The following is a 25,125-nucleotide window of genomic DNA, read 5'->3' as shown; positions in this document are numbered from 1 at the left end:
ACCGGACTCTCCAAGTAGGCCATTTTCTTCCGGTGAACGAAACAACAACATCGCTGAAGATGGCAGAGATCGGAGATGATGAGCTTAAAAAGCTCGAATATTTGTCTTTGGTGTCTAAAGTTTGTACCGAACTTGACAACCATTTAGGAATCAGCGATAAGGACCTTGGTGAGTTCATAAATTAGACGACACTGTGTCACGTTGTAGGTAACTCTTTCGTAACTAGCTGGTTAGCCTCTTTCCACCTGTGCATTCAGTGCTTGTGCGTCATTTAACTGTAACATGCAGTAATGTTATGAAATAACATTCAGTTCCCCAATTATGTTACACGTTTAGTTTAACTAGAATCTGACCTTTTATAATTAAAAGAAATGCTGGTTACTACCAGTAATGTGGTCATATTTTATGGTAAAGCAACATTGCTTGTTGTTTATTTGGAAATATAACCGTCTTCCTTACCATGGAGTTATTTGAAAGCTCTTAAAAGGTTTTACAGTAGTAACAATTACTGTAATAACTGATATTTTGTCCAAGTCAATGATTACCGTGGTCAATTTGGTAAGAGGCTGGTTAGTAAAAAAAATATTTACTAATGTTCAGACAGACGCATAATCTCTAGCTGCAGCTTTACAATTTATGTATAGAAGTTGGTAGTAACAGTCTGCTGGTTGTTGTGTTTTTCAGCTGAGTTTGTAATCAGTCTTGCTGAGAAAAATCCAACCTTTGATGGATTTAAGGCAGTGCTGGCTAAAAATGGAGCCGATTTCACAGTAAGGGTTTTTGTAATCTCTCTCTTTGTTCCTTTTAATTTTGTGTCTTGTGATATTATTGTTGCAGTTTTAGGAATATCTAACCCAGTCTGTAATCTCTGTTCTTTAGGATTCACTTACCAGCAATTTGCTTCGTCTCATTCAAACCATGCGTCCTCCGCCAAAAGCATCTACCAGTAAAGGTAAGAAAGTTTAGCATCTATTAGTTCATTTACATCAATCAGGGCTGCGTTTTTCAAAAGCATTGTGAGCCAAGATGACCACAGAGACCATTGGTGCCATTGGTTGTACAATCTACTTAGGCTTACGATGCTTTTGAGAAACGCAGCCTAGTTCATTTTGATGCACCAGCTTGCACCATATTTCATGTCATATTGCCATATTTTCATCTCTCCTCCTGATAATTCTTTTCCTATGGGATTTTTTTTATTGTGCAGCCTCTTATCCTGATGCTAAGCCAAAGGGTGAAAAAGACAAGCTAAAAGAGTTGTTTCCAGCTCTGTGCAGACCTGACAATCCTATTACTAGGGTAATTATTTATATATATATATATATATATTTTTTTTTTTTTTTTTTTTTTTGAAAGAAAGCTCTTATGCTCCCCAAGGCTGTATTTATTTGATAAAAAATACAGTAACACTGTAATATTTTAAAATATTATAATTTAAAATAACTGCTTTCTATTTTAATATATTTTGAAAATGTAATTTATTCCTATTAAGGCAAAGCTGAATTTTCAGCAGCCCTTACTTCAGTCTTCAGTGTCACAAATAAATTATTAACAAATAAACTCAGCTCAGAGCAGAAGAGACTTCTTTCAAAAACAGTAAAAAAAAAAAAACTTAATTATTCCAAACTTGACTGCCAGTACATTTCAAATGTGTCCGGTAGTTACTTATGTGTCATCAACTAATTTTTCTTCTAACTAGACTATGCTGGATGAGGATGATGTGAAAGTTGCTGCTGATGCTATGAAAGAGTTAGAGATGTTTATGCCTAGTGTTAGTGGAACTGAACCTAGCAGCAGTAAACACAGGTGAGGACCTGCTCATAAAATAGATACCATTGAATTTGATGCTGCAAAGATTTCTTAACTGCGTCAAATTGTTGCCTTAACATGTAAGTATCATCCGTCTTAGATCTGATACCAGCAGCAGCAAGAAGAAGCGGAGGAGCAGAAGCCGGAGCAGAGATAGAGATAGAGACAGGGACAGGGACAGACGGAGACGGCATCGCTCTCGCTCTAGATCTCGCTCTAATGAGAGGGACAGAAGGAAGCGCAGGAGCCGCTGGCACTCTCGCAGCAGGTCCAGGAGTCCTGCACGGGGAGACAGAGACAAAGGCTCAGATCGGTGGAAGGACAAACATGTGGACCGCCCCCCACCGGAAGAGCCATCTGTGGGGGATATCTACAACGGCAAAGTCACCAGTATCATGCAGTTTGGCTGCTTTGTGCAGTTAGAAGGTCTCAGGTATGTTTGACATACAGTACTGAATTTGATGTGGACATTATGATATATTCTTTAGAAGACTAGTTTGTAAACTTATTATTTAGAATTAGCTTTTAAACTGTTTTTCTCTCATCCTCCTTTTGTAAAGGAAACGTTGGGAAGGCTTGGTCCATATTTCTGAGCTCAGGAGAGAAGGTCGGGTGGCAAATGTGGCTGATGTGGTCAGCAAAGGTCAAAGGGTCAAAGTCAAGGTGTTGTCCTTCACTGGATCTAAAACAAGTCTCAGTATGAAGGTGAGTGAGTGTCTTTATGGAGGTCATGAGAGAGAACAGGTCTGCATACTTTGAGGTCCAAAAGTCACCAATTAAACAACCAGTAAATTACATCCAGTTAAATTTCCAGTTAATTTGTACATTTAATTTACAGATTTGTTAAATTCTGTGAAATTAAAGTCAATAACTTGTTTTCAGATTCTAACATTTTTGGGCCACTAAACAAAAGTAAAATACAAAGATGGTATTATTATTAATAATAATAATAATGAAAGCAGTGCACTTTCACTAGTCGTCCCAGACTTGTACACCACTCTGTATACAAAAATTAATTTTCCAGAGATTTTATTTATATCTTGCATGTTTATTTCTCGGCCACTAAACAAAAGTAAATATACAAAGTTTAAATTGGTATATAATTATTGTTGTTATTATTTTATTATTATAATTGTTCAGTTCAATTCACATTTTTTAAAGCAGCTTTACAGAAAATGCATGTTACAAATGAGAGTAATCTGTTATCAGCAGTGACTGCCAAAGTAATGTCTATATGTCAGAATGTATAGTTCTTTGATAATACAAATCATGCAGTTAGCTAAAATCATGTATTCATTTAGCCAGAAACAATGAGCTCAAAGCAATTATTACAAGTTGTGTTCATAATAATTGCAATGTATATAAATATATTGTTAAATCAGAAAAACGTGAAATGGAAGCACTTTTACTAGTCGTCTCAGACATATACACCCTACTGTATACGTAAGTTATTTGACTAGAAATGTTGGTTATATCTTGCATATATAAAAGACATTGTGCTCAACCAGTATTTTTGATTTACTCATCACTGTGCTTATATGTGGACTGATTTTTTTTGGGTTGTCTTGCTTTTACAAGGATGTTGACCAGGACACTGGTGAAGACCTGAACCCTAACAGGAGGAGAAATGTGGGTGGAGAAGGTCAGGAAGAGACATCCATGAGAAATCCTGACAGACCCACCAACCTCAACCTGGGCCATGCTCCAGAGGTAGAGGATGACTCATTGGAACGCAAAAGACTGACCAAGATCTCCGATCCGGAGAAGTGGGAAATCAAGCAGGTACGTGGCCATCTTTAATGTAAAATTGAATTTATCCACTTTTATAACATTTGTTTTTCCTTATGTTCATATTTTAATCTGCATCTTGGTCTGTTTGTTCTTAGATGATTGCTGCCAATGTGTTGTCTAAGGAGGAATTCCCAGACTTTGATGAAGAGACAGGAATTCTGCCTAAAGTAGATGATGAGGAGGGTATGAGTTGCATTTACCTTTGTTTAACTACATTTGTCGCCATGCCGATAAATAAAATCCTACTTCCTTTGGAACCCATCACAATAAGTCTCTTCTAGCTGCCTGAACAGTCAATTCAAACTTTGTCTGTGTTGTGGTTTGTCTGTCAGATGAGGACTTGGAAATTGAGCTGGTGGAAGAGGAGCCTCCATTCCTGCGGGGACACACCAAACAGAGCATGGATATGAGCCCTGTCAAGATTGTCAAGGTAGGTCAAAACACATGTACACTCACTCTACAGCTGGAATGTTGGAAGCAAAGTTCTTGATTTCACTGAAGTAGACGTAATCTGTGACTTGAAATATTCTGTTTTTTGTTTTCTGTCAGAACCCCGATGGATCTCTCTCCCAAGCAGCTATGATGCAGAGTGCCCTGGCCAAAGAGCGACGGGAGGTGAAACAGGCCCAGCGGGAGGCTGAAATGGACTCAATCCCTATGGGTCTTAATAAACACTGGGTGGATCCACTGCCTGACGGTAAGACATTCAGACTTATTCCTAGCATCTGAAATAAAAAATGATGTTGTACATTCAACTCAGGAGGTAATGATAAATATTACTTTTAATGAACCTCTTTAATCCCACATTTTGATTAAAATGCACTAGAACTCCAAAACTGCATGGAATAGTAATAACATTTGAAAACTAGAAAATAGGCTGATTACTTGCATAGTGAAGAAGGATTGTATGAGTACATGGATGTTTTGCGCTCCATCACCTCCAGTAGTGGAAAAAAAGAACACAAAATTGTGTAATATGAAAGGCATTGATCTCTCCAGATAAACTTCCTTCCTACTTGTCCATACGATGGTTTAGTGAGTTCGTAGATGGCCATCTGATTTCCTGAGGTCTGCTATCGAAGCAGATGGTGGCTGGCTTGCATATAAAAAGCCTATCTCTGTTGCTCATATGCCCTCTGGCCTTATATGAGTCTGTTATCATCTTTGTGCATCTATAATAAATGCTTTTTCCTGTCTTCACACGCTCACCATCCATACAGTTGACGGCAGGCAGATAGCTGCCAACATGAGGGGCATAGGTATGATGCCCAATGATATCCCGGAATGGAAGAAACATGCCTTTGGCGGCAACAAGGCCTCGTATGGAAAAAAGACTCAACTTTCTATCCTTGAGCAAAGAGAGAGTCTTCCCATCTACAAGCTGAAAGAGCAGCTCATTCAGGTGTGACTTCAACTGATATGTATTAGGGATGTCCCGATCAAGTTTCTTGTGCCTCCGATCCAAGTCATTGAAAATTGTATCTGCCGATACAGAGTCCCGACCCAATACTTGTATTTTCCTAGTGCTTGGTGCACACTTCAAGTCCAGTAAAGGGTTAGTTCACCCAAAAATGAAATTTCTGTCATTAAGTACTCACCCTTATGTCGTTTCCAAACCTATAAGACCTTTGTTCATCTTCGGAACATAAATTAAGATATTTTTGATGAAATCTGAGAGGTTTTTTATCTCCCATAGAAAGCAACGAAATTATCATATTCAAGGTCCAGAGAAGTAGTAAAGACATGGTTAAAACAGTCAATGTGACTACAGTGGTTTAATCCTAATGTTATGAAGCGACGAGAATACTTTTTGCGTAAATATATAACAACTATTTTTTAACAATTTTTCCTCTTCCCTGTCAGTCTGTTACGCAGTTGCCGCAGTGAACGCGGGACAGAGCTTCTGTGTTCTACATCAGAATGCCGACTCAGTATTGGCCAGCTCCTGCGTCAGCATCATACACATGCGTCATGGTGCTCACATGAACAGCCTCGACCAATACTGAGCCGGCGTTTGGACGTAAACATGGAAGCTCTGCACTGTGTTCACTGTGCCAAATGCGTAACAGACTGACAGGGAAGAGGTACAATGCCAGTCTTTCAGTCAAGTCCGACGCAAGACTCAACCCATATTAGCAACACATTATAGTAATTACGTCTCAGATAGTCTGTTGGCAGCTAAAAACAGTAAATAAATTACTATTGACTGATTTGTCACAAAAGTGTGCGTCAAATATGCTAAACAAAGAAGCATGAACGTGTTTGTGATGCGCTGAAACAGACCTGATTGGTTCTTGCACTTCACGCATGCACATTTGAGCTGCTTCTTTTCCTTGTAATGGTGTTTGCCAAACCACTTGAAGGTGCATACTGCCACCTACTGCACGACACCTGCATTACAGCTGACATAAAAAAAGGATCAGGCTTAGGATAGCCAATACCGATCAATTTAAAAAATGCTTAGTCGGCTCCAGTACCGATCTTTGAGATCGGCTCGGGGCATCCCTAATGGAGATTCATTCTGATCTAGATTTCAGTTTAGTTGTGTTCATAAATTTAACCATTGTGTCTTTACAGGCTGTCCATGACAACCAGATTCTCATTGTAATTGGGGAGACGGGCTCAGGGAAGACCACTCAGATCACTCAGTACCTGGCAGAGGCAGGATACACCACACGGGGGAAGATCGGGTGCACACAACCCAGAAGAGTGGCAGCCATGTCTGTGGCTAAAAGAGTGTCGGAGGAGTACGGTTGCTGTTTAGGTCAAGAGGTAGATGCTTGCTTACAATAACTTTCAAGATATAGGCAACAACAATCTTAATTTCTCCAAAATTTTAAAACTGGGCCTTAATCTCTTTCTGTGTCTGTGCAGGTTGGCTACACCATCCGTTTTGAGGACTGCACAAGTCCAGAGACCGTGATTAAGTACATGACGGACGGTATGCTGTTAAGAGAGTGTCTGATTGACCCTGATCTGGGCCAATATGCCATCATCATGCTGGATGAGGCCCACGAGAGAACCATTCACACAGATGTGCTCTTTGGCCTGCTCAAGAAGGTACAGTACACAAATTGAGGCTTTGTTCACTCAGTCAGTGAGTGTCAAGGTCAGTGTTCAGAAACATACACTGCCTTTCAAAGGTTTGGGGTCCAAAAAGATCTTTTTTAAAGAAATTAATACTTTTAATCAGCAAGGATGCATGAATTTGATCAAAAGTGACAATGAAGCCTTTAACATTGTTACAAATAATTTCCATTTCAAATAATCTATTCATCAAAGAATACTGAAAAATATAAATGTATTGTGTTTTCCAAAACAATCATTTCTAGAATCATTTCTGATTATTATAGAATAGAAATTATGCAATACCGAAAAAATGGAGTAATGGCTGCTGAAAATTCAGCATTACAGATTTTAACACTTTGTTGCATGGTACTCTGAACTATATGGGGAAAAAACAAACTTAGGTGCTATTCACTATTTTACCATCTCTTTATGGGGCATATGTAATAGTGTCTTATTCTTTTATCTTTTAGACTGTACAGAAACGAACTGACATGAAGCTCATTGTGACATCTGCCACGCTGGATGCTGTGAAATTCTCACAGTACTTTTATGAAGCACCTATTTTCACTATCCCTGGTCGTACATATCCAGTGGAGGTTTTGTACACTAAAGAACCTGAGACTGACTATCTGGATGCCAGCCTGATCACAGTCATGCAGATCCACCTCACTGAGCCTCCAGGTAACTTTTTGCACACAGTTGTTCGCAGAAAAACCTGTAAATGCCTGTGAAAATGAGCTTCCTGTAATTAAAATTATTTACTCTACAGGTGATATCTTGGTGTTCCTGACGGGTCAGGAGGAGATCGACACCGCTTGTGAGATCCTGTACGAACGAATGAAATCTCTCGGTCCTGATGTCCCAGAGCTGATCATCCTCCCGGTCTACTCTGCCCTACCCAGTGAAATGCAGACCAGGATCTTTGACCCAGCACCACCTGGAAGTAGAAAGGTACTATCCAGACTTTTTCCTCTTTCTGGTGACCTCTGACATGTCAAATCAAATTTTCCTGAAAATATAGATCACTTTATACACCTTAAACATTCTGTTGTTGTTGTTTTTCAGGTGGTCATTGCTACTAACATTGCAGAGACTTCTTTGACAATTGATGGGATCTACTATGTGGTGGATCCAGGTTTTGTCAAGCAGAAGGTTTATAACTCCAAAACTGGCATTGATCAGCTAGTTGTTACCCCCATCTCCCAGGTAACATCCATTTCTAATGACCCAGACTACATGCAGAATACATTGTAAGTACAGTTTGACTCTCAAACCTTGTTTGTGTGGTCCATAGGCCCAGGCTAAGCAGCGAGCGGGCAGAGCAGGTAGAACAGGCCCTGGGAAGTGCTACAGACTCTACACAGAACGCGCCTACAGAGATGAGATGCTCACCACCAACGTACCTGAGATTCAGAGAACTAACTTGGCCAGCACTGTACTGTCTCTTAAGGTACAATTTAAAAGTTTCACTATTGAGTCATTGTTTGTTTTTTGTTTTTTTTAAGGGTTGTACCAAATATTAAATTGACCGATACAGATAAAATTCTGGCAGATAGAGATAATTATATAGCCAATATAAAAATTCTTTTTTTTTTTTTTTTTTTTTTTTTTTTTTTTTTTTTTTCCCACAAATGGTTAAAAAAAAAAAAAGGGTACTAAAAACTAAAATCAATCCATTTTAAATGCTACAGTTTAGGCATCATAACATTATAATGTTCAGGATGAAAAAATGGTTTGGATGTTGGAATATATATATTCATTAAGATCATTAAATATTAGTGTTTTTAAAGATACAATAGATAAAAGAAAAATTACCAACTTTAAGTGAGTGCTAGATGACAAAAAGATAATCTAAATGTAAAAATTGAACACGCTCTGTTAAATAAATGTACATTCACACTTGTTGTATTCCTCATTTGTAAGTGCACTAGATAAGTGTCTGCTAAATTAATAAATGTAAATAGGCAATAGATGATTATGTATCCAATATTTACCAATAAATCTGTGAAGGCCACTTCACACTGCACCGACTGACAGACCAACGGCAACAGTCACCAGATTACAGCACGTCAATCTCAGACTTTCTAATGCAGATTCAGCATGTTTAAACAGTGAAAACAAGCTCTGATAGACACCAACAGACTCCGACAGGGGTAACACACTGATCTGACAAAACCTGACGATGTGTCTGTTGCCGTCTGTCGGCGCAATGTAAATTTTTGCCTTAATACAGGATTTTTATGAGTGTATCTCTAATATTATATTTTATGCATTTTTACATCAATCAACAATTACCCTCGCACACCTGCAGGTGATAGATAGGTGGGTAGGAAAAAAGACCAAAAACAAGTCAAAAATGAAAAAATCCTGCACACTATCCTATTTGTTTATGCATTTTTGTATCATTTTCTTTTCAGGCAATGGGCATCAATGACCTGTTGTCATTTGATTTCATGGATGCTCCGCCCATGGAGACACTCATCACAGCCATGGAGCAGCTGTACACTCTGGGAGCGTTGGATGATGAAGGTCTGCTCACACGACTCGGTCGTAGAGTAAGTGTGTACATGTCGTCATACATGTGATTTTGTAAATGTGCTCGTATCAAGGTTTCAGATGTAGCTGCTCAGTTTGCATATGCAGAATAAAGTTTTACGTTTCTTGTCACTGTTCCTATCAGATGGCTGAGTTTCCTCTGGAGCCCATGCTTTGTAAAATGTTGATCATGTCCGTCCATCTTGGCTGCAGCGAAGAGATGCTTACCATTGTGTCAATGCTCTCAGTACAGAATGTCTTCTACAGACCAAAGGTACTCCTTTAGCCCACACACATTACCAGATCTGTGGTCAAGAACAGTTACATCATTAAGTAAAGTTTAAGGTATCCAAGCAGAGCGATCTTAAAGATATTAAGCAAGATTTTACTCTAAATCTCAGGACAAACAAGCTCTGGCAGACCAGAAGAAGGCTAAGTTTCACCAGCCTGAGGGCGACCACCTGACTTTGTTGGCTGTCTACAACTCCTGGAAGAACAACAAGTTTTCCAACCCCTGGTGCTATGAAAACTTCATCCAGGCACGATCTCTCCGCCGTGCACAGGATATCCGCAAACAGATGCTTGGCATCATGGACAGGTGAGGACTAGAGAATAACTAACTTTATGCTGGCTTACTTGTATATTAAAATCCGCCTTAAAAATAGATTATTTTAAGTTAAATTGACTAGTCGAAGCAGTTTATGTAAACTGCCATTGAAAGTGATACATATTGTTCCTGTGTGTTGTTACTGTTATAGTTGTGGTGTGGACTTCCCTATTCACATTGAATTAAAACGACTAGCTATAGTTATTATCATTACAGTTATTGTCCTTGGTTTGAACGGGCTTTTACAATCCATAATTATATATATATATTGTTAATAATTATTATACAATATTGTATTATGTCTTCAGGCACAAGCTGGATGTGGTATCATGTGGTAAGGCCACAGTACGTGTACAGAAGGCCATCTGCAGTGGTTTCTTCCGGAATGCAGCCAAAAAGGACCCTCAAGAAGGTTACAGGACCCTCATAGACCAGCAGGTGGTCTACATCCATCCCTCCAGTGCTTTGTTTAATCGCCAACCAGAATGGTATGTACCAAAATGAGATTGTTATTGTATTAACCACCAAACAAATCTCAATGTTGCTTGTGCTAAAGCTGGTTTCACTCTCTTCTTCTCCTCAGGGTGGTGTACCATGAGCTTGTGCTGACCACTAAGGAGTACATGAGGGAGGTAACCACCATTGACCCGAGGTGGCTTGTAGAGTTCGCTCCAGCTTTCTTCAAAGTGTCTGATCCCACACGCCTCAGCAAGCAGAAGAAACAGCAGCGGTTGGAGCCCCTCTACAACCGTTACGAGGAACCAAATGCCTGGAGAATCTCCAGAGCCTTCAGACGACGCTAGAAGCTTCTCACAAGATTCTCATAGACTGCAAGTGTCTGATACTGCTGCTGAACAAAACATCAACTTTGTGTTGATGGCAGAGTGGAGGATAACATGGACAGATGCTAAAAATGTGCTTAAAGAACATGGTGCCCTATTTTCAAAGATAAGATCCTTTCCATTGCTGTGAACTACATTTGATTTTAAAGGAGGTGTTCCCTCAAAAATGAAAGCTGACCTGATTTTCTGCTCACTTTTTTTTTTCTTTTTAAATCAGAAGCATTTAATTTTGTTTCTTCTGTATGTGTCTCATACGGCTTTATGGTTATAATTCTCTCTACTTTGAGTCTTGGAGTTCTTTTAAAAAAAAAAAAAAAAAAAAAAAAAAAAGGATCAAAATATGAAAATATATCAAAATATCTGGGTCATTTAACCTGGTGTTTAATGCTAACTCCAGCCATTTTTTTTTTATTATTATTATTTTTTTTGGTACAAGCTATCCCGTTAACATAACAGACCGGTGTAATATTTGTATTTGCACAGTGCAGCTCTTTTTCGTCCAGACTCTTGGGGCGACCCATTTGTGTTGCAGAATGTGTGGACGTCACATCCGTCTGGTCAGTGGATGTTGATTAAAGTGCTGAGAGGGGAGGGGTTTTCATTAATTCAGTTAGTTCCTCTGCAGAGGTCTGGTCATGTACAAGTGAACAGGATGTTAAGACCACTTTCTTATCACACACAGATCTCATCCTTATTTGGGACCTCTCTTCTGTTTTAATGTTTAAATTACCAACTCTGCACAGGACCAGTGTATCGGACCACAGTGGAGATTTTGTATTATAGCTCTTTTATTAGAGGAAGCGATGGGGGGTGGAAATGCCCTGCAGTTTTTTATATGGTTACAGCTTATGTTATGTCATATCTTGAATTCATTTTGATGTCAACTTAAATTAAACTCTGTCCTTTAAAAAGGCCTACTTGAGTTGTTTCTTTTTTTGGTGAGCATCTAATGTTGAAGTGTCTATTTATTACATGTAGATATACATTCACCAGCCACTTGATTAGGTACACTTTGCTAGTACCGTGTTGAACCCCCTTTTGCCTTCAGACCTGCCTTAATTCTTCGTGGCATAGATTCAACAAGGTGCATCCAAACATTCCTCAGAGATTTTGGTCGATATTGAAATGATAGCATCACACAGTTGCTGCAGATGTCATCCGCACATCCATGATGGAAATCACCCATTCCACCACATCCCAAAGGTGCTTTATTGGATTGAGATATGGTGACAGTGGAGGCCATTTGAGTTTTGTGAATTCACTGTCATGTTCAAGAAACCAGTTTGAGATGATCTGAGCTTTGACTTGACACATTATCCTGCTGGGATAAAGGGATTGACATGGTCCGCAACAAATCACAGGTAGGCTGTGGCATTTAAACGATGAACATTTGGTGCTTAAGGGGTCCAAAGTGTGCCAAAAAAAATATCCAACATGCAATTACATCACCAGCAGCAGCCTGAACTGTTGATACAAGGGAGGATGGAGCTTTTCTGTTGTTTACTCCAAATTCTGACCCTACCATCTGAATGTCGCAGCAGAAATCGAGACTCATCAGACCGGGCAACGTTTTTCCAATCTTCTATTGTTCAATTTTAGTGAGCTAGTGTGAACTGTAGCCTTAGTTTCCTGTTCTTAGCTGACAGGATTGGCACCCGGTGTGGTCTTCTGCTGCTGTAGCCCAGCTGCTTCAAGGTTTGACGTGTTGTGTGTTCAGAGATGCTCTTCTGCATACCTTGGTTGTAACGAGTGGTTATTTGAGGTTCTGTTGCCTTTCTATCAGCTTGAACCAGTCTGGCTATTCTCCTCTGACCTCTGGAATCAACAAGGAATCATTTTTGCCAAAGGACTTTTTTTGGACCATTCTCTGTAAACCCTAGAGATGGTTGTGCATGAAAAAACCTAGCAGTTTAGCAGTTTCTAAAATACTCAGACCAACAACCATGCCACGTTCAAAGTCATTTAAATTACCTTTCTTCCCTATTTTGACACTCAGTTTGAACTTCAGCAGATCTTCTTGACCATGTCTACCTAAATGCATTGAGTTGTTGCCATGTGATTGACTGATTAGATATTTGTGTTAAGGAGCAGTTGAACAAGTGTACAACTAAAAGTGTACAATTAAATTGTAAAAAAAAAAAAAATCAGGATTGTATTATAGGTAAATGAGAGAAAAAAAAATAGCAGGCTATTTAATTAGGGATGTCTTGATTTTCATTTACACTTCTGGTTCAACAATACATAAAATTATACAATTTTATATTGCTCAATTGCATATTGCAAAGAATAAAAATCTTCACCTGAAAATAAATTTAAATTATAGATAGTTATACAAAAGCTACACAAAGAAATAAACATATCATAGCTATTTGTCTATTAAAAGCTTCTGTTATTTAAAGATGCTGTTAGCAAACTTTTATGACATGGTGTATGTAGAAAAATTTTACTTCTCTATAAAAGATAACAAAGAAATAACTCCTTTAAAAGGTCACGGTGAGGTTCTTTGTTTAGCCAATCAGAATACGTCTGTCTGTCTGCTTGTCAATCATTTTGCGCGTTCACAGCGTACTGTCCATATATAGAAAGACAGAAGTCCAGAGCGCGAAAGATGAACTTCAGTGTGCTTTTTTTCCAGCACTATTGCAAACGTGAAAGCCTATTAATTGTATACAATAGTGCGGAGCTAAATATATATATATATATATATATATATGGCATCTGAAAGTTGTGTGTAAATGTGCATTTTCAACCAACGTTTTCCACTTTTGTTATTTCTAGTGAGAAATTACTATTGTAGCAATTTTTGTGCATTCTGCATTTGTTGCAAAAAAAACTGAGACTCACGGAATAGTAGTAATATTGGGTCTTTATTAAGCAATCTCTTGAACCACAGTAATGTGTTTAGATTAGATAGGCCTCAGAAGTGAGAGGAATGCAGAGTCCCTAATGAGATTAATTTAATCAAAACAAAAAAAAAAAAACATAGCCTTATATACAAGTGGATGGGGTGGGCATGTGCAATAGGTGCAGCGGGTAGTAAACTGGGATGGGGAACTTGGGAGAATGTCGTGGCATTAGTACATGTAGCCTTTGGAGTAGGGCTGTTGGCCCATGTTGGTGGCAGCTGGTTCGGGAGGGTAAGACGCTGCCTCATCGAGGTGAGACAGCGGCACCGTGTCCTCCTCGTTGACGTAGCGTTCGAATTCTGCCTTCAGACTTGGCCGCTGATTGTCGGGAAAAGCCAAGGATATCAGAGCTTCCGGCTCACACACGAATTTGTAAACATAACGCTCACCCGCCACCTGAAAATAAAAAAAGAGTAATTAAATAATAATAATAATCAAAAATAATAATAAGGACCCCCTTTTAACATCTCAATAACAACATTGAAGTATCAGGTTGATACAGCGGAGATCATGCAAGAAAAAAGATTCTGTTTGGGTCTATTTGAAATAAAAAAAAAAAATAAATATATATATATATATATATATATATATATATATATAAATAAAATGCATATGATATAATGTTATAAGTTTAAAAATAAATGTAATGGATTTTCACATGATGCACATATTTTAGAAGTACACAACTGGATTGAATTTAATTTTGTAATATTGAATTTGAATTACATTTTCGCTGGTGTCAAAAAAAAAGAAATTCAATGAAATTTACATTTCAGAAAGTTGAATAATTTAAGGTTAATTTCACAAATCATTCTGGACTCTATATTTGGAGTCTCTGGGACCCCAAATATAAAGTCAGTCTCAACTCATTGTGAGTAGAAGTGAGTAAAAAAATAGCATAGGAAACCATGAAATAGGATGATGCAATACCTTTTGCATAATTCCCTTCTCATAATAGTAGCGCAAAGAGCGACTCAGTTTGTCGTAATTCATGGCTGGACGGTTCTTCTGCATCCCCCAGAGTCTTGCCACCTAGAGTACCAAAATAAGAAAATACAAACCATAAGAGCAGGAAAGGACTGTACTGCAGTGCCTTAATCTGAGCACAAGAGGTCCTTGGTGACTGTACAACAGCTGAACTATGAGAAGGAAGGGCGAGTCCCCACAAAATAATGCAGTTCCCTTTTATATAACCAAATTACCACTAAACTCTGACCAAAAACACCACACGGCGCACAGCGCAAACTGCTAGTTGTCAAACCTATAGAGGAAATACGTATTTATCCTAATTTTCAAGGTTCAACTTGAGGGCCCTTGAGAAAAACTGTTGCACCATCTTGGGCCAGTAAACTTGTGGGTCTGCTGACATTTGAGGAACAGATTGTTTGTTTGGCTGTATGCTTTATTTGCGATAGTAAAACTTTGTTGTAATGAATGATTCATGCGTACAGTTGAGCAGAACTGATGGATGCATCTCTGCATGATAGTTTGCTGAGTCATGCCATTTAGCCGTCTACTGACCACAGACAATAGGAGGTTAACGCTCTTGTCTCGACCACTGCGGTGCGCTTAGACTCTGGCAAAATGGAAGGTTGTAATATTTGGTAATGGAGCCATTCTCCATTTTATTTCACTATGCTGTTAAGTGGGGTAAATAATGCATGGCAGCTAATGGAAAACTGGCATTGTGTGTATGTGTTCTTAGACCCTGGGGAAGTGTAGGCTGATCGCAAGCAAATCTCTGAAACCCATTGTTTATTCTCTCTGTAGTTTGTGAAAGCTGAATAAACACTGCATCGAATTGATCTGAATCACCCAATAATCATATTTTCCTCTTCGATCTTTGAATGATCATTTGCTTTTCTGGATGAAAATCATGTTTTGCCTCGAGAACTCTTAAAAGCCAGATTTTTACCTCCTCTGGCTCAATGAGTTTGAATTCCATGCCACGGCCGGTCCATGCGATGAAGTGTGCATTGCCGGGGTCGTCGAGGAGGGCTACCAAGAACTGCCAGAGCTGCAGTGAGCCACGGCGCTGATATGGGGCACCTTCACGAAACACACCGCCCCCTTCCTGCTTCACCTCACCTGAAAACAGGCAAAGAGATTGTCCATTAATTCACCTAATTAGATTTAAAAACTGTTTTATTTAACATAAGACACATGGTGGTAAGGATTTGAACTGATATTGCAAACATTCATACAGTGCGGTCCAAAAGTCGGAGACCACATTGAAAATCTGAAATTGAAAATCTAATTTAAACCTAATAAGCGAAGTTGAAAGAAATGTTATGAGTTAAAATGAATAAGAAATATTTAGGAATCAGCACTATTTCAAGATCAGAAAATAATCAAATTTGTGACATTGATCATGTGACTGTTTGTACAGCTGGTTAGATGCTTTGGATCATTAAATGCTAGCGAACATGATCATCAGGTTTTACACAAACTTGTGGAGTTTATGCAGCTTGAGTGCTGGCAGACAAACCAAATACTAAGAAATAATAAAATTCATATTAACTTTTTAATTAAATTTTCCGTTCTAATTGTGGTAATGGTAAAACAAAATGTGTAATAGAAAGCAATTGCGTCACATTTTTTATAAATGAATGTATTTTCAATACACTGTAAAAAAGAATTATTGGTTTAACTTAAAAAAGTAAGTTACCTGGTTGCCTTAAAATTTTGAGTTCATTGAAATTAATACAATAAAGGCGATTGGTTAAATCAACAGAAACTCAAAATATGATGTTATCTGAATAACAATAATTATTGAAGTTGATGTGACAAAAGAAAAAATGTTGTGATAAATCATGAAAATCATTTTTACAGTGTAGTGGTCTCAGACTTGTGGGCCCCATGTTTAAATTTAATTTCTCATTTTTGTATGTTGTAGTTTTAATTACAGCACTTCATTGTCTGAGATTGGCATTTGAAATTAATAGTGAGAAAATAACATCTGGACAAGTGAGACTTACCTTCAAATTTCTCAGGGACAACACGGGAATCATTTTCAAACATGTAGCCTGAGGACAGGAAAAGGGAATTATTAGTACACTGTTTTAATGTGAATACAAAGACACTCCACATGATTTATATTGTGCTAATGTATTAATAGCAGTCATTAATAACAACAAGCATTTTCCTGTTTGACTTTTCAAATTGAGATCTATGAATGCAGTAACTGTTTTTCCATTGATATTTATGAATTCTTATTATGGGAAACATGGACTCTTGATGATTATTATTATTCAGTTATGTACACTTATGAAGCAAGGAACTAAATTTTCTGTATCTAATGGCTCATTACAGAGATCAGCTAACAACTGAAAATACCCAAAATGGTGCTGCAAATGCAGCGAGCGGAGAGAAGGATTATTTTTCTTCCCTCCAGGAAAAATATTCGTCTTTTCCAGTAGTAATATTTACCCTGGAATTCTTTAGGCAAGGGAGAAACAAATGTCCATGCCAACAGAAACACAGACCCTCTGGACTGGTTAGCCAGTGACCGCACAGTACCGGCCAATCCTGACGTGCTGTGAGTGTGTGAAATGTACATTGTAGGACTATACTAGAGCTGCATGTTCTAGATGGACAAACCATGTCCTTACCTTCACTGTTGTGCTGTGGGTTGGGGTAGACCTCATTGTGGTGGTACATGGAGGGGCAACCAGGCACATCTGTAGGGCAAACACAAACTCATGACCCTCAGTAATGGATGCATGAAAATGATCTGTTAATCTTTATTTATGTTTCCTATTGGTGAAATGACAGTGTTTTAAGGCCTGGTGCAAAAGCTAAAGGAATTCATCTTGATTATGTTGCCTCCAAAGATACCCAGCTTTAGCCAAATTCTATGCAGCATAGCATATTCTTCACTGACAATACAATCTCAGAATGCATTAAAAACAAATGAAAAAATAAGACTAGGCTAGAAACATTTTGATTTAAAATAAACATATTTCATGTAATCCTGAAAAGAAGGCAATTTCAGAATCCAGTGAGTGAAAAAATAAATCCAACATGATGGACAAGACTAAACAAATGTTGATTTTACATAGAAGTACTTTGAACTTGATAGGTACAGATAAAAATAGTTCAGTGTAATTAAAAATGAATTATTTTACCCTGTGTTTGTGTGCTATATGTATTTTTATGTTAGCGCTAAGGTTCCCAAACTTTTTTGTCAGCCGAACCCCTTATATGTAAAATATTTACTTGAAGTACCTACTGAGATATTTAATAATTTAACGACACATTAATAAATATTTATTATTATTATTATTATAACTAATTTGCAGACTGACAATTGTACAGTAACATTTAAAAAAGAATATTTGATCATTATTCTTTTACAGTAGAAGTTACAAAACTAATATTTGTCTTAAATTCTTTACCTTTAAACATTCAAACCCTCAAGCATGTCTCCCCATTAGCACTACTGAAATCAATTTTAAGTTGCTCTACAGTGTGAAGCGCTATTTGTGTAAGTCGTGGCCTATGTAGAGAATTCCAAAACAGTCATTCATGAGGTTAAGTTGTGGTTAGGATATGCTGCCTTAGGAGGAAGCTGCCTATGTAGGCAGTCGGCAGCGAGGCAGCTCACTGGCTTTGAGACCACAGCTAATCATTGCTAGTCCTCTTTAGGCACTATTTCTGTATGGTGTGAGGCTGGTGCATCTGCAGATTTGATAACCTCTGCCACTGAGTGCTGCAAGGACAAAAGGTCCATTTGTCATAAAGTCGTTTGTCATAATATCACCTGTCGGCAGCTTTATTTTTAGGCAGTAAAGAGCAGTGGATCTTACACAGTACTGCAGGAAGCCAGAATCAGGTTTATAACTGTCGTACCTCTCTTTCTCTCTCTCCTTCTATATGTACTGTATAAATAAGAAACTGTTAGTTTGTGAGGTGGAGCCATGATTCATGGCTGGAGAATGCAGTGGCAGAGGCCATGATAAGAGGTCACAGGGGAGAAAGAGCTCTGAGGGACTGGAGACTTTTCTCATACATAGAGCTCAAATTAATTTCAATGTTTACAGAGCTGTCGGACTGGAACTTATTCCATTTTAAACTGAAACCCTTTCTGAAACAAACTAGATGGTAGAGCTGCACAATTTAGGAAAAAACTGATTTGTGGTTTTGATATAATGTTTTGATGTGATTCTGAAATAATAATGATTATTATTATTATTATTATTATTATTATTATAAAAAAATAAAACAATAAGAAATATTACTATTATAATATTTACTTAAGTATTTTAGAACAAATACATTTTTAGCACTTTTTGCCATATAAAAGTGTCTCTTATTCATGGTTTTGGTTTCTTATTGATGTTGGCAAATATATCTCTATGTTTTTGTTCTGTAGCAGAGCGGCAGCCATCGGCCTGGGCAGGGATGAATCTACTGATAACATGCAGTACTCCACCTCAGATAGGGCGTTCTATCCTCACACAAACATCCTTTTGTTCCAGACTATCGCATCCAAAGTTGCCACATTTCAGCACGTATGAATCTTAGCTAAGTAGTATCAGCCTTTCTCGGTGGTATAAGTGCCAAAAAGTGTTATTTTAGTATTATATATATATTGCTTTAGTTTTAATGTTTTGGCTTTAATTTGTTTTTATTTCAGTATTAGTAATTGTAGTACTGCAACATATTTTTATTTTGTTTTATTTCAGCTTTATTTAAATTACAGAAAATTATTTTTAATAGTTTTAGTTTTTGTTAACAATAACAACACTGACAAAGTGTAAAAAAGACACCTCGTACCATAAAACTAGGAGGAAACAAAAGAACCCAGAAAAGGTCATGCTTCTTTTTTTTTCCATTTAAAGAATCAGTTGAACTGGTAACTTTGTTTTTTATGCTCATCTTTGTGCAATGTTTGTTAGATCACTATTGTTTGTAGTCTTTCACAGAGCACTGATAAGTTGGACCTGCGCAGGGTGTTGTGTTTCGACCCTGTGTCAGTCGCTAAGTCGAGTGGGAGGAGGTGAGCTCGCCTGTGTTGTGAGTATATGGCCCGAGCCCCCCGGCTACAACACAACCTCCCGCCCGCTCGACCAAGCCAGCACACGGGCTCGGGTTACCGAGGCTACGCTCATTTTTCCATTATGAGTTCATCTGCCTGCAGAAAAAGGAAGCCGCTGCTGCAACCCTACACCCGCGAGCGCTCCGCTGGGGATTCTAGTCTTTCCAGTGCCCTCCATTTTCTCAATGAAATTCCTATGCCTCCCTCCCTCTCAAAGAACACAGGCAGAATGGGAGGGGTGAAGGAGCAGGAGTGGGGAGAGGTACAGAAACACTGTTGAGACCTTTGCAAAGTGTCAGTGGATGTTGGAAGTGGAGAACAACAAACAAAATCTCTTAAAAAGAGAGAGATTTTTCGGTTTTGCCGACCAATTTACTGTTTACATTAGTGGCCTAATGTGGTTTAATTATTCAGGAAGTGAGATGAAAGAAGACACCTTTTCAAAGCAAATGAATTCACTCTGTGTCATCAGAATGTCTTTTGACTCACGTACCAGGTTCGTAAGTGTAGTCAGTGGGTTCCTGTTTGACCATCATATGGGCAGGAGGAAACCTCTGAGGCTGTGTCCCGGCCATGTGGGCCACTCGGTCGTACAGAGGGTCCAGGTACTCCTGTTTGAAGTTCTGCTGAGGAGGATAAGGCAAGCAGGGGTCAGAGTGTTGCCTATGGTAACTGCCGCCTCCGCCCCCGCTGGCGTGGGCAGGATGCATGCGCTGCAGGGCCTGGCCTTGGGAAGAGAATGGTGGGCACATCTCTGCAGAGCCGGAAGGGAACCTGGAACTGGGAGGAAAAATTAAGCCTTGATTATCACACAGGCTCTTAAAAACAAGTATGCTTTCTTAACTGTTCTCTTTTGATAGATATAAAACACATTTAATAAATATAAAATATAATAAATTTACAATAAAACTAAAACACTACTAGTCAAAAATGTGCACTGATATTAAAATTCTGTAATTATTTACAGGTTATGGATGATAAGCATTAATTAGCAGTTGTTGAAATTCTAGACTATGTTGTATGAATATTAAAAATAAGCCAATCAATTTAAATGCTTTAAAGTGAATTTGGCATCACAACATTGTAATGTACAGAATGAAAATTGGATATTCATTTTGAGATTTGCTACACATCTTAAAAAATGATCACATTTAACAGTGCTATTAAATTCAACCGTGGTTTTAAAGATTAACTTTAGTGAGTATTTAATGACTGCGAAGGTATGTAAACAGCAAAGAAATGAGCATTCATAATTAAATATCCAAATGGATGTAGTATTTAAAATCACTATTTTTAGTTTATGCAGTGAAATCCCTAGCCAAATGTAGACACACCTACACATTTTTTTAACATTATTGTTACCTGGGGTTCATGGGGTAACTATGGCTGTGGCTGTGACAGGCGTGGGATTGGCTAGCTGAGGGTGGATTCATGTACCCTGACTCCGGCCGAGTTCCCACTGTTGGTTTAGGGGAGTAATGCTGCATAGGGGACATGGGTGTCCCTGGACAAGAGCTCTTAGATCCTCCTGCTGCTGTTGTTGCTGCCACAGCTGCTCTCTTCTGCTCATAGGCACTGCAGGGCACACAGACACTTTCAAAGTCAAAAAATGCATTTCTTACTAGTCATAGATAATGTATGGATGTATCTTCGACTATGAAAACCTTTATATCTCTGGGGTAAATTTTTATTAAAACATTAAAACTGTAAAAGTTTATGTATAGATTTTATTTTTGCTGTCCCAGATGTTCACTATTAAAATATGAAAATGCTAAATTAAGATATTGATTATTAATCAATTAATATTCAAATCTGGCCCTAGTTTAGCTCAATCTCACCTGCCTGTAATTTTCTACTAACTCTAAAGACCTTGATTAGCTTGCTCAGGTGATTTTGATTAGAGTTTGAGCTAAACTCTGCATGACAGTGACCCCCCAGGGCCGGATATGAGGAACCCTGCATTATAATGTGAAGTGTGTGTTTTGAGAATCTATTTTCTGTGTTGTTTATTGTCCATAGGGGCCAAAATAGCCCATAGATAAGGAAACATGTTTATGCCATGAAAGTATCAAAATGTGTGAGAGGCATCTAGCAACAGCATCCAGCTTTTGACTGACCTGGCGTAAAGGCACTGCTCTCCATTGGGGTAGCTGAAGCTCTGCTTGTGGCTGCAAGACTGGCTGGGGTCTGAACCTGGACTTTGAGGCTCTTTCTTAATCTTCACAGGCGGGCTGTGGAATGCCACTGCTGCGATACACAGAGAAACCGGTTCATTTATGAGTCACATTCCAGTTAATTCCTGTCTCGAGAAATGACACACTGCACTAAAAATACAACAAGAGTACACAATCGGGAGTAAAGATACACATTTTTGTATTCAAATTACTTTAAAGGGCTTAGTTTGTCTTTAGTGATAGTGAGGGCAGTAAATCATGCAAACATGATCACTTTACTCCACAATAGTTGACACAGTAACCCCTGGTTTCACAGACGAGGCTTAAGCTAGTCCTAGACTAAAATGAATGTTTGAGCTGTTTGAACTGAAAGCAACTTGCACTGGCATATCTTAAAATATGTCAGTGGAATTGTTTTGTCTCAAGATGCATACCAGTAATGTTTTTTTCTAAGGCACGTTTGTAAAAGCTACACTCTAAAAAATGCTGGGTTAAAAACAACCCAAGTTGGGTTGAAAATGGACAAACCCAGCAATTTGTTTTGGTAGTACTTCGATGTCCTAATTAAACTAAGGCCTAATCCTGGCTTAATCTAAGCCCTGTCTGTGAAACCAGGCAATTGTCTCCTAGACACGGCTTTAAAGTAAATTATAAATATCCACTAGCATTTAAAATCACTTCAATTAATCAATACTGAAAAGTGGACATAACCATTTTAGTTCAATTATTAATGTGCATTAGATTCATAATTCTTGTTTCCAGATTTGTTTTCTTCAACCCAAGCACAGAACTTCTACAAAACATTTATTGGCTGCGGTTAAATGAGTATGTCTTTTATAAACACATCAACAGCTGGTCATTTACATAAGAATTTTTTTTGTTGTTTCTTCAGTCCAGCTTTTAGAGATTTTGGCATTTAGTTGAGGAGTAGCAGAGGAGCCGCCCAGCATGCGTGGGGTCTGGGTCTAAACCGCAGTGCTGTTTATTATTGGAGGGGAGCAGCCAGGCTCAAAGACGGCACGGTACAGGATGTTTTTCTGGGCCGCTCAGGGTAAACAGCAGCAGCTGTGCTCTTCCAGCTGAGCAGCAGCTCTGTGTTTATGGCTGTTTATGTGTTGATTTGTCGTGGGCGCAGACCTGACAGAACAGGCATTGCTGAAACCCAAGCCCAGGTAATTGCATATTTCATTCACAAAAAGAAGAAAAAAATGGGGGAAAGGCCTTCCAATACTGACACACAGCAGCGCAACGTCCTCCGCTCTCAAAGGAAATACTAAAATCGAAAGAGAAAGACGAAATCTGAACAGAATGAGTCATGAGTCTGCTTAATTACAAGATTTATAGATTTGATAGATTGAAAAAAATGTATATCAATACTACACTTTTATAATGGACTGCTCATTTGATCAATAAGGCTGCAAGTTCTTTTATAAATTCATTACGATCATAGAATCACTGTAGACACTAAAACCACTCTATTAATGTAATGAATCATTCCTCTCTAAATACACTAAAATGGAACGGAGCACCAAACGGGAATTTCAAAGGGGACACCTCGTGACGTGTAACATTGTCAAGACACATCCTTCTGTCATTAAATCTCCCTGAGTTTACAGACTGATGGCAGTCGAGTAAACAGAGATCTGACAATGAAGGAAGCTCTTGTACTTTATTTGGTGTATTTTGCCCAAAGCTCTTAGTTTCTGCTTTCTCTCTTTGCAATTCGTATGAAGGTTACATCACTGTTCCCTAAAACCACTCATATTTCTTAGGTTTTGTTTCTCAAAAAAAAAAAAAAAGGGGGAGGGTTGGGGGTTGAACCTAAATGTGTAATGTAACATCTGTGTGAAGTGTTTAGATATTCTGGGTTCTGTTCTTGTAAATCATGTAAGCAGTGATCAGGAAAGAGTGAGAAAGCAATTATATACATATATATATATATATGGTCCAGCAGCCCAGGGCCAGTGTGCAAGAGTTAGGATCATGTTTATGCATTGTAAATTTAAACATTTGTTTTTTTTATGTGACATGTGTATATGAATTTACAGCTGTCATGGAGTTACATTACAGTTGTATAATCAGCTATTATTGCAAATGATAATAAATATAATGTAAATCATTTAAAGAATATTAACATTATATTTATAGTATATAGCTCATATTATATTTATATTAGATTAAATTTGTTTATTTAGTGGTAACATTCCCATTTATTTTTTTATTTTATTTTTTCATTTGCAATATTGTCAAAAATATTGTTGTTGGACTTTGAGAAGAAGGCCTGGAATTAAAATGAGCTGTTATGTTTTTTTTATTTTTTTGTTTTTTCCCCTGATGTTTGGTTTTATATGGCTTTTTAAATTATACTGAAGTTATTCAGCCTATAGAAAAGGTCATGTTTCTTTTATTTCATTAATATCTCTAAATGACCAATTTCGCATATAAGCCCTATATTAATTTTAAAGCCTCTTTTTAGATAACTTAAAGGAATAGTTCACCCAAAAATGAAAATTCTGTCATCATTCACTCGCCCTCATGTTGTTCCAAACCTGTAAAAATTTCTTTGTTCTGTTGAACACAAAGGAAGATATTTTGAAGAAAGTTTGTAACCAGGCCACTTTGGGGCACCACTGACTTCCAAAAAATACTATGGAAGTCAATGGTGCCCCAGAACTGTTCAGTTTCCCACATTCTTTAAAATATCTTCCTTTGTGTTCAACATAACAAAAAATGTATACAGGTTTGGAACAACCTGAGGGTGTGTAAATGATGACAGAATTTTCATTTTTGGGAGAACTATCCCTTTAATAAATTATATGTGCTTCCTTTTGTTTTATCCCAATATTATTAAAACACAGCGTTTATTCTGGAAATCTTATCCTCTAGAAAAGCATGAATTGCACGTTTTCTTCAAACATTAAAGTTTTAGCGGAAAAAAGAAAAACAAAAATCCGGCCCTTGACCTAAAATGAGTTTGACGCCTCTGGTGATCGTAATCTGTCACATAAGGCTATAAACCTGGCGACATGTAGACTTAAATAATGCTCTCCCTACATACGAGTGCATTTAACATTCACACCTCCCTTCAAGCTACATCTAAGTGTGAAAAACCAGTAGCATTGTACCTAAACGACAAGAGTGTCTCCATTCAGGATGAGCCTTTAGAGACAGGCTGGGCTAGAGGTGAGAGCTGGACTTTACATATGTAAATAACTCGATTCAGTGAAGAGGATAAGGGGTGAAAGGTGATGGTCATGGTTGAGTGCTTTAGGAAGTAGGGGATCATTATGGAGGGCCATTCAGTCAACTCCCACCACAAACAAATCTCAGGACCCCGATACCCCCCTGCCCC

At 38.1% G+C, this 25,125-nt stretch overlaps 2 protein-coding genes across 4 annotated transcripts in view; one reads left to right on the top strand and one right to left on the bottom strand.

The window, feature by feature from the left end:
• The first annotated feature begins 1 nt into the window (after position 1).
• dhx8 (DEAH (Asp-Glu-Ala-His) box polypeptide 8) lies at positions 2-10,873 on the top strand. Its single transcript, XM_051914859.1, has 23 exons — positions 2-168; positions 685-770; positions 880-952; positions 1,208-1,299; positions 1,700-1,806; positions 1,910-2,242; positions 2,370-2,514; positions 3,388-3,591; positions 3,696-3,783; positions 3,933-4,030; positions 4,150-4,297; positions 4,821-5,002; positions 6,178-6,372; positions 6,475-6,660; positions 7,140-7,350; positions 7,439-7,620; positions 7,735-7,875; positions 7,964-8,119; positions 9,087-9,224; positions 9,350-9,478; positions 9,606-9,802; positions 10,120-10,299; positions 10,395-10,873. Exons 1-23 carry the CDS (start codon positions 60-62, stop codon positions 10,612-10,614), a joined length of 3,600 nt encoding a protein of 1,199 aa, XP_051770819.1. The 5' UTR covers positions 2-59; the 3' UTR covers positions 10,615-10,873.
• A 2,628-nt stretch (positions 10,874-13,501) lies between these two features.
• Positions 13,502-25,125, bottom strand: part of etv4 (ETS variant transcription factor 4) — a 28,611-nt gene continuing 16,987 nt past the window's right edge. For 2 of the 3 annotated variants that reach the window (XM_051915134.1, XM_051915136.1), the window contains exons 5-12: positions 21,717-21,846; positions 20,962-21,174; positions 20,093-20,379; positions 17,171-17,239; positions 16,538-16,585; positions 15,475-15,647; positions 14,490-14,591; positions 13,502-13,955 (exon numbers count right to left, since the gene is read on the bottom strand). In XM_051915134.1, coding sequence (XP_051771094.1) covers positions 13,728-13,955; positions 14,490-14,591; positions 15,475-15,647; positions 16,538-16,585; positions 17,171-17,239; positions 20,093-20,379; positions 20,962-21,174; positions 21,717-21,846 — 1,250 coding nt within the window. In that variant the 3' untranslated portion in view covers positions 13,502-13,727. The remainder of the gene's footprint in view (positions 13,956-14,489; positions 14,592-15,474; positions 15,648-16,537; positions 16,586-17,170; positions 17,240-20,092; positions 20,380-20,961; positions 21,175-21,716; positions 21,847-25,125) is intronic. The other variant, XM_051915135.1, reaches the window with a different exon arrangement.

This window comes from Ctenopharyngodon idella, chromosome 12 (genome assembly GCF_019924925.1).
Source record: "Ctenopharyngodon idella isolate HZGC_01 chromosome 12, HZGC01, whole genome shotgun sequence".
NCBI lineage: Eukaryota > Metazoa > Chordata > Actinopteri > Cypriniformes > Xenocyprididae > Ctenopharyngodon > Ctenopharyngodon idella.
Note: the sequence above shows the minus strand (reverse complement) of the source record. Positions and strands in the feature narration are given on the sequence as shown.